The following is a 9777-nucleotide window of genomic DNA, read 5'->3' on the forward strand; positions in this document are numbered from 1 at the left end:
AATTCTAAAAGACAAAATCTATACATTTTTTAAGAAACTTTTTTATTACATTATTAAAACATATATTAGGTCTATAATTTTCTAAGTAGCAAATGCCAGGCTGCTCTCAAACCCCCGTGCTCAAGCAATCTACGTGCCTTGGCCTCCCAAAGCGCTGGGATTACAGGCATGAGTCACATCGCCTGGCTGGTATCTAGAATTCTAAAAGACAAAATCTATACATTTTTTAAGAAACTTTTTTATTACATTATTAAAACGTATATTAGGTCTATAATTTTCTAAGTAGCAAATGGCAGTATTGATTTTATTTTAACAAGATAAGACTGAATATTTACAACCTTTTTGTGTAAATCTTTATCTAACTGATTTGGCAAAAAGTCACCAAAAATTCATTTCAGCTGTCCTTCAATTATCATAATGAAAAAACACATTCATTATACAAAATGTTATCCTTACATATTTTTAATAGTATGAGTTTTGCATAGCTATACCCAAAAAATCTGAACAAAGACTTTTTGATTTCCCAGAAAAGTGTGATATAAATGGTCTGGGATCACGGCCGGACAAACACAATGCAGCAGGAAGAGTGCTGGCTCTTGGTCACGGCCATGTGACCCAGTGACCTTGAGCATCACCTGTCACACAGCAGGTAGACAACATCATGTGTTGAAGGAATAACATACTTCCCAATAAGCAATTTATATGAATACCAAAATTATGTCCAGTGGCAGAAAAGCAATGGTAATTAATGGTAATTTTTTTGCAAAGAAAGCGTGTTGTACGCTTACTAGGATCAAAGAATAAACAAGTACAAAACTGCTCATGCTATGATTACGAATAAAACTTGGTGACTCAGATTGTGCCTGTTAATAATACCTCCTTTAAAATGGATACTTTCCTTTTCCCTACTGAAGTTAATAAAACTACCCTTCCACTTGCACTTTAACAAAAGGAACATGCACGTACCTGTTAAATACGTTCTCACTTGCAGCATACTTGTCCAATCTCCCCAGGGGCGTCAACATTTCATCTTGTGAGACAAAGTCCAGGGCTGAAGGCATAATAATCACATCAGACTCTGAGCTGTAGTCATCCACACCAACTATCAGAGACATCAGAAATACTCCTTACAACACTTTCAAACTAAAATGTACCCCGTGCCTGTCTGAAGCAGTAAAAATCTGTTTCTGGAATGGTACAAAAAAAATAAAAAAATCACAAGAGACTCTCAGAATCAATCCAGAAGCCACAAATAACTAAAAGATACCTCCCTTTCCTTTTTCTACAGATATGTTCTACTTGGCTCTATAAGCACAAAGTTCTACTTGGCTCTAAAAGCACAAGGGTCAGAGGCTACAGAAACTCAGTATGCAGGAAACAGTGATCAGAGTCTTGAGAACATATTCAATCAAGACACTAACAACTTGTGAATAGACACACAAAAAGTCTAGCACCGATATAGTTAATCCTGCAATGTAGAAGATAAAGCTAATGAAACTGGTATCTAACTTCACTTAATAGAGGAAAGCTAAAAACACTAGTATATTTATATTCATTAAACAAATATTTATTAAATACATCTGTGCCAAGTACTAGGGTAGTTGCTGGGGAAACAATAATGAAAATACTAATGTTTCTGCTTTCAAAGAGCTAATATTCTACATAAAACAATCTACTTTAAAATGATCATTGTAATAAAAGTATGTATTAATACAAACTAGAAGGCCAGACACCCATTCAAGTTGCAGGAGAAGGAAGAGAAGACCAGGAAAGAATGGCTAAAAACTAACCAAAAGATAATTATTTCAAAGGAACCAAGCAATGAGTGAAAAGTATGATTATACAGCATCTACTACCAAAGAAGTCAAGGAAGAACTGAAAGGTGCCCACTGAATTTGGTACTTTTGTGCCATGCTGTGTGACAAGGGCATTTTCCACTGTATGAAAGCTGAGAAGCCAAACTTGACTGAAGAGGTAAAGGAAAATATAAGAAAGTGAAGACAATGAATACAAAATATACTTCCCAGAATTGTGGTTGTGAAATAGTAAACTGGATTAGATTACTAGCCAGGGCATTCAAGCAAAATAAGTATTATTTATTCTGTTTTGTTCCTAATGTTTAAAAGAAGACAAAGATTTGCACATGGTTATATAATGAAAGTAAATAGTCAACAAATAAACATACATTGAAGTTTTAGCAATAAGAAAATATTACTGATGGAAACACCATGAGGTTGGAAAGGATGGGATCCAGAGCTAAATAAGAACCCTTCAGCTGCTACAGTTCAGGGCCTTTCCCAAGGCCCTAAGAGTTTTCCAAGAAATTTTTCTTATTATTTCCTGGCACTTCCTATTCTATCCCCCGCATTACTTGATTTACTTTCTCAACAGTGCCTGTCAACATCTGGTAATATTAGTTGTTTTACTTATTGTCTGTCTCTCTAGAGTACGTTATTGGCTCCATGAGGACAGGAATTTTTAGCCCATATACTGCTTCATCTCCAGGATATTTCCAGGCACAAAGTAAGCATTTAAGTATTTTTGAAACAAATAAATCTGTTCGTCAGTCACAATGAGATTCTGTCTTTGCTCCTTTAGCTCTTTTCTTAGGAGGGAAAAAGAAAACCACCTGAGAAACTCCTGCCAAATGTTGCTATACGAGTGAGAGAAAAGAATCATAATTTCCTAACGAAATGTTATTGCTATTAGGGCATTTTAAAATGCTGGTTTTTAAATTAAATGTGTATATACCATGGGACCATCTTACAGAACTGACTACTTTAAACAGACAACATCGTTTTCACTCCCAATAGAACATCATCAAAAAGAGACCACAAAACACAGCGCAGTCCCTTTCGTCAAAAACAAAGTAACTTCTGTATTTAAAGGACACTTAAACATGGTCTTCCCCTTTTGAAAAGGATGGACTAACAGGAACCAACTTAACCCTCACACCTTAAATGGTAAGTAAATAAAATGACAGAGCCAGGCATGCGGACAGTGTCTGTAGTCCCAGCTACTTAGGAGGCTGAAGCAGGACTGCTTGAGCACAGGAGGTCGGCGCTGTAGTGCTCTGTAACTGCATCTGTGAATAGCCACTGCACTCTAGCCCCTGAGAAACACAGTGAGACCCCCACCTCTTAAAAAAAAGATAACACATATGAAGTCATGGTATCACACTGACAAAACACAGTACTGGACAGTGATCTCTGAGGAAGAGAGGACAAATGAAACGAGCCCTATATTCTTCCAGCTAACTTCCTGGAAATAATTTCCAGAGCACTAGGAGGGTCCAAATATAATCTCAGCAGACTCCTCGAATTGAGGAGACAGAGCTGAGAATTCAGGGAGGCCAAGGCAGCTAGAATTGGTAGAGGAAGAGTATCAGAGAGGAGGGGCCTTCACAGAGCAAGAACTTCAGAAAGCTACAGAAGGTCCCTTTGAGTCTTTAGGTGCGTATTCAAACAGTTGATGTGTGTGAGGAAACTACTCAGTATTCTGGGAAAAATAACTACCTGAAATGATCAAGGGAACAAATCCTTGATTATCACAAAGGACAAGGACTAGTTTATGTCTCCACCAACAAAAATCCTAAAAATTCTATAATAAATGAGGCAAAGAAGTGGCAAATAATTCTCCTGGTTTTGCCTAACAAAGTTTAACAGGCTTCAAAAGAAACAAACTATCCAAAAAACTGTGTCACAGAACAAAACTCGAGTATGTAAATGAACATAAAAATAGCTAGCACTCAACAAGGTAAACTCCACAACGTCTAGCATCCAATAAAAAATTACTAGGCACACAAAAGGCAGGAAAATACAAACCATGAGGCAAAAAATTCTACAACAGAAACAGACCCAGAACAAAGAATACAGAATTAGTAGATAAGGACATTGAAAGTTATTTTAATTATATTCCATACATTTAAGAAGGCAGAAAAAAAGCGCATGTTAAGAAGAGACACGGAAGAAGATATGAAAGACCTAAATTGTCTTTTAGAGATGAAAAAAAGATACGAAAAATACACGGGATGGGATCAAGAGCAGATTAAACATTACAGAGGAAAAAAATGTGTTACCTTGAAGAAAAAGCGTAAGAAAAATATCCTAAATGAAACAGAAAAAATATGGGGAAGAAAATTAAGCATCAATCAATTGTAGGAAAACTCCAAGCATCCAAATATATGTGCAAATGGTGTCCCCAAAGAAGAATGGGAGATGTAAAATATATTTGAATAATGGACAAAATTTTCCCAAATTTGGTAAAAACTATCAATCTACAGACAGATTCAAGGGGTTCAATGAAACTCATGAGCAAGAAACATGAAGAAAAGTATACCAAGGCACAATATAATCAAACTGCTTAAAGCTAGTGATAAAAACTTTTAGGGCCGGGCGCGGTGGCTCAAGCCTGTAATCCCAGCACTTTGGGAGGCCGAGACGGGCGGATCACGAGGTCGGGAGATCGAGACCATCCTGGCTAACACGATGAAACCCCGTCTCTACTAAAAACTACAAAAAACTAGTCGGGCGAAGTGGTGGCGCCTGTAGTCCCAGCTACCCGGGAGGCTGAGGCAGGAGAATGGCGTGAACCCGGGAGGCGGAGCTTGCAGTGAGCTGAGATCGGGCCACTGCACTTCAGCCTGGGTGACAGAGCGAGACTCCGTCTCAAAAAAAAAAAAAAAAAACTTTTAGGCAGCCAGAGAAAAACTCAAGTTATATACAGAAAAACAAAAATAAGAATGATAGCAGACTTTTCCATCTAAAATACAAGCCAGAAGACAGTAACATCTTTAAAGTACATAAAGAAAAATACCTACAACTCCATACCTAAGAAATAGAAATCTTCCAAATATGAAGCTGAAATAAAGATTCTTTCAGCCATACAAAAACTGATATCATCAACAGGAGACATGCACTATAGGAAATACTAAAGCAAATCATTCAAGCAAAAGGAAAATTACACCAGATGAGAATCTGGATCTATACAAAAGAAAAAAGGGCATCAGAAACAATTACTATTGGGCCGGGCACAGTGGCTCACACCTGTAATCCTATCACTTTGAGAGGCCGAGGCAGATGGATCAGTTGAGCTCAGGAGTTCAAAATCAGCCTGGGCAATATGGTAAAACCCTGCCTCTAAAAAAAATACAAAAATTAGCTGGGCATGGTGGCGTGCACCTGTAGTCCCAGCTACTTAGGGGGCTGAGGCAAGAGGACTGCTTGAACCTGGGAGGTCAAAGCTGCAGTGACCTGAGATGGCGCCACTGCACTCCAGTCTGGAGGACAAAGCAAGACCCTGTCTCCAGAAAAAAAAGAAAGAAAAAAAGGTTAATACGGGATAAATAAAAAATGTATTTTTCAAGTATCTAAAAGATAACTGCTTAAATAAAAATATGTACTAAAAAATAAATGGATAAATATATATTGTGGGGTTCACAACATATGCAGAAGTATAATATCTGACTACAATAGCACACAGGCAGGAAAAGGGTATACTGTTATAAAGCTCTTACACTGTGTGTGAAGAGATACATATTACTTGAAGTTGACTGTGGAAAAGTAAAAATGCATATTAATTATCAACTCTAAAGCAATCATTATTTAAAAAGAAACACACATACACCAAAGACATACAACTACTAATCCAGTACACCCCGTAAGTAATCTAAAAGAAGGCAGAAAAAGAGAATAAAGGGAACACGAAGAGATGAGACAAACAAATGAGAAACACCAAGATAAAGAGATTTGAACACAACCGTACCAGCAACTACATTAAGTGCAAATGGTCTCAACAGCCCAACTAAGGCAGAGGCTGTCAAATTCCATTACAAACAATACCTAACCATGAACATAACTCTACAGAGCAGAAATACTTTATACAGCTTATTCTAGTCTACAATTGATAGCAAAATACCTTATTAATTATAAATCAGAGCTGTAAAAGCCACTCAACCACTCTCATCTGGCTAGTTTTCTCCTTTATAAGACTGTTAAGCCAGCATAACCTTGAAACACCTTTATAACGGCTCTAGAATTCTGTGACTATGACCAAACTGTTTCATCAGTCTCACACTTGTTAATCTTAAAGACAAACAATAAAACTGATTCTGGCCCATAAAAAGCAGAGGGCAGCAGGAAAAAAACTCCCACAGCTGTGACTGCCCGACATAATTACGTTCAAGACAAGCTTGCAGCACTTACCTAAAATGCAGATACCCAGATCCCACACTCAGATACTTATTATGTTAGTTTGGAGTAAGGCTCAGGAGTATTTATTTTTAAATAAATAACTCCACTAATTTAAATGCAGACTGTTAAACAACCATACTTAAGAAGCATATTCCTGGAAGGTAACAAAATCATATTCTGCTTTCAATGTTCTGCTACCACTCTATCATGATTGATAATCACGTCCATACAAAGGGAGTGTTCCACTCTGGTACAGACACTGGTGACAAATGTTTGCTTCTATGTGGCCCCGCCCAAAAAAAATAACAATCCTAGGAGCAATCTCTGAAACATATTAGAAGGTATAGATATAAAGATAATGGAGAAACTAAAATGGAATACTAGAAAATATTCAGTTAACCCAAAATAAAGTCTGGAAAGGAGTAACAGAGAAAAAAACCATGAGTCAAACAGAAAATAAATAGCAGAATCACAGACCTAAATGCAACTAGATCAATAATTACATTAAATACAAATGGACTAAAATGTTTCATTTAAAAGGCAAGGATTATCAGACTATCAGAAACATACTCTGTCTCCCAGAGATACATTTCTAAAGACAAAATTTCAACCGTTAGGTTGAAAATAATTTTTTTAAAAGATATAACACAAAATAGTGAGCATAAGAAAGCTGGAGGCTAGGTGTGGTGGCTCACGCCAATAATCCCGGCACTTTGGAAGGCTGAAGCAGGTGGACTGCTTGAGCTCAGGAGTTTGAGACGAGACCAGCCTGGGCAACATGGTGAAACTCCATGTCTATAAAAGATACAAAAATATTAGCTGGGGGTGGTGGTGCACACCTGTGGTCCCTGCTACTTGGGAGCTTGAGGTGGGGAGATCACTTAAGCATGGGAGGCAGACGTTTCAGTAACCTGAGATAGCTCCACTGCACTCCAGCCTGGGTGACAGAGTGAGACTGTCTCAAAAAACAAAAAAAGAAAAAAACCTGGAGTAGCTATATTATTATGAGACAAAATAGATCAAAGACAAGAAGTATTACTAGAAATGGAGATATTAGTACTTTAAGACTCTTGAATTTTTATGTAGCTCTGCATAACTAAAGTCTATGGATTCTTGAACACTATAATAGCAGCAATAGCCCTATACTGCTCCACGGCTTTTAAAATTCAGCCTCTTTCACTGAAGTAAAAAAACCATACATCGTCTTTTAATGTTATTTGAATTTTTTAAATGACCAAAAAGCATATAATAACAGTGTGTTCAAACTAGGTTGTTGTTGTTACTGTTGTCTTTTCTGGAGGGAAAAAAAAAAAGCATATACTGGCCGGGCACAGTGGCTCATGCCTGTAATCCCAGCACCGTGGGAGGCTGAGGCAGGCAGATCGCTTAGAGGTCAGGAGTTCGAGACCAGCCTGGCCAACATGGTGAAACCCCCTCTCTACTAAAAATACAAAAAAATTAGTTGGGCATGGTGGTGCATGCCTGAAATTCCAGCTACTTGGGAGGCTGAATCACAAGAATCACTTGAACCTGGGAGGTAGAGGTTACAGTGAGCCAAGATGGCACCGCTGCACTTTAGCCTGGGTGACGGAATGAGACTCTGTCTCCAAAATAAAAAAAAAAATAAACTTTTTAAAAAGCATATATTAACAATGACCACTCTGAAATGCTTTTTCTAATTATATCTGTTCTCTCAAAATTCCAATACTCCCTCTTTCCCTATAAACTTACTGTCTTAAATAGCTGTCATTGCTAGCTGAAGGGGAGCCAGGATAAAAAGTTAAAGGGAAGATCACTTGTAAGCTCAAGACAGATTGCCAATAAATAATTAAATATGTATTTTTCATTTTGCAAAACCTAATATTTAATTATAAAGTAAAAGATTCCATGAAAAAGTTATGTGGCACATCTTTTAATTGAAAATTGGGTTTTTGGTAAATCTCAACAGAACAGAATAGAATCCTAAAAGAATAGAATTCTTTTTTATTTTTTTTGAGACAGAGTCTTGCTCTGTTGCCCAGGCCGGAGTGCAGTGGTGCCATCTCGGCTCACTGTAACCTCCACCTCCCAGGTGTAAGCAATTCTCATGCCTCAGCCTCTTGAGCAGCTGGAATTATAAGCAGGTGCCACAACACCTAGCTGATTTTTGTATTTTTAGAAGAGATGGGGTTGCACCATGTTGCCCAGGTTGGTCTTGAACTCCTGGCCTCAAGTGATCCACCCGCCTCGGCCTCCCGAAGTGCTGGGATTATTGGAGCCACCGCGCCTGGCCAAAAGAATAGCATTCTTAACAGGAATAGAAAACCTAGGATATAAACTAAGGCCCTATACTTAAAGCTTTGGTTCCTCTTATCTCCAAGACCCTTTGAAAACTGCTGCTAAACATAAACTAGGCTCAATATAACCTTCTAGTTCCAAATCAAGGAAGGTATCAAATATGTTACAATACAAATAAAGAGAACATCAGGAAGGAAGATGACAAGGGAAAGAAACAATAAAACAATGACAATCCTTGTTACCTATAGAACGGAATGTCTTTTTGTATAGACATGAGATTATGTAACAGGACAAAACAATTGTCATAGTTCCAGAAGTATCCTCTCTCTATACTACCTGCAGTTCCCTGAATCTAACATAGAAATCCACAGTAACAGAAGAGAAATTCCAATTTTTCGCTTTTTTAAATTTAAGAAAAAGTGTCTAAAATATAATAGTTTAAAAGTTGCGCCTTTCCTTTGGCAACGCGCAGTGGCTCACGCCTGTAATCCCAGCACTTTGGGAGGCCAAGATGGGCTGATAATTTGAGGTCAGAAGTTTGACACCAGCCTGGCCGACATGGTGAAATCCCATCTCTACTAAAAATACAAAAATCAGCTGGGCTGAAGCAGGAGAAGTGCTTCAAACCAGGAGCAGGAGGTTGCAGTGAGCCAAAATCACGCCACTGCACTCCAACCTGGGCAATGTACTGAGACACTGTCTCCAAAAAAAAAAAAAAAAAGTTGGGCCCACCATGAAATTGTACACAGTCATAGCAAAATTGTGTGAAAAGAACAGAAGATTTTTATGGTAAGAGAGATCTGGATTCAAATCCCATTTTGTCACTTATTATATTCATCTATAAAATAACGGTTAAGACTTTTAACAGTGATATCTGCAACACTGTCAGGCAAGTAAGCAAATGTTTCCTCCCACTTTGCATTTCAGTTTGTTTCTAGAAACAGAAAATCTGCCTGTGGTTTCCAAGTGTTTTTGTTTTCATTCATTTCATTCAACCAGTAAGTAGGAAAACCATGTGTTTTTAATTGTTTTCATTCAACCAGTTAGTAGTCTTAATATAAATAGCACAGCACATACACTATCTAATGTCAGGCACTGAACAAGGAATATACTATAAAAACTAGACGAAAAATTGTGCATGTATGTACATGTATGTGTATACATTGTATGTATGTGTGTGCATATATAAACACACTCTACTAAGAAAAAATACATGGTATAAGACTGTATACAAACAAAATATGCTGTTAACTATTATACTTCTGCCGGGCGCGGTGGCTCAAGCCTGTAATCCCAGCACTTTGGGAGG

The 9777-nt window shown here is 37.7% G+C and overlaps 1 protein-coding gene across 1 annotated transcript in view; it reads right to left on the minus strand.

Moving 5' to 3' along the window:
* The window catches only part of PPP4R1 (protein phosphatase 4, regulatory subunit 1), a 72925-nt gene that overhangs the window by 49306 nt on the left and 13842 nt on the right, over nucleotides 1-9777 (minus strand). Inside the window, exon 2 of the mRNA XM_011936609.1 lies at nucleotides 967-1051. Coding sequence (XP_011791999.1) covers nucleotides 967-1051 — 85 coding nt within the window. The remainder of the gene's footprint in view (nucleotides 1-966; nucleotides 1052-9777) is intronic.

The sequence above is a fragment of the Colobus angolensis genome, unplaced genomic scaffold, assembly GCF_000951035.1.
Source record: "Colobus angolensis palliatus isolate OR3802 unplaced genomic scaffold, Cang.pa_1.0 Scaffold155, whole genome shotgun sequence".
Classification (NCBI taxonomy): Eukaryota; Metazoa; Chordata; class Mammalia; order Primates; family Cercopithecidae; genus Colobus; species Colobus angolensis.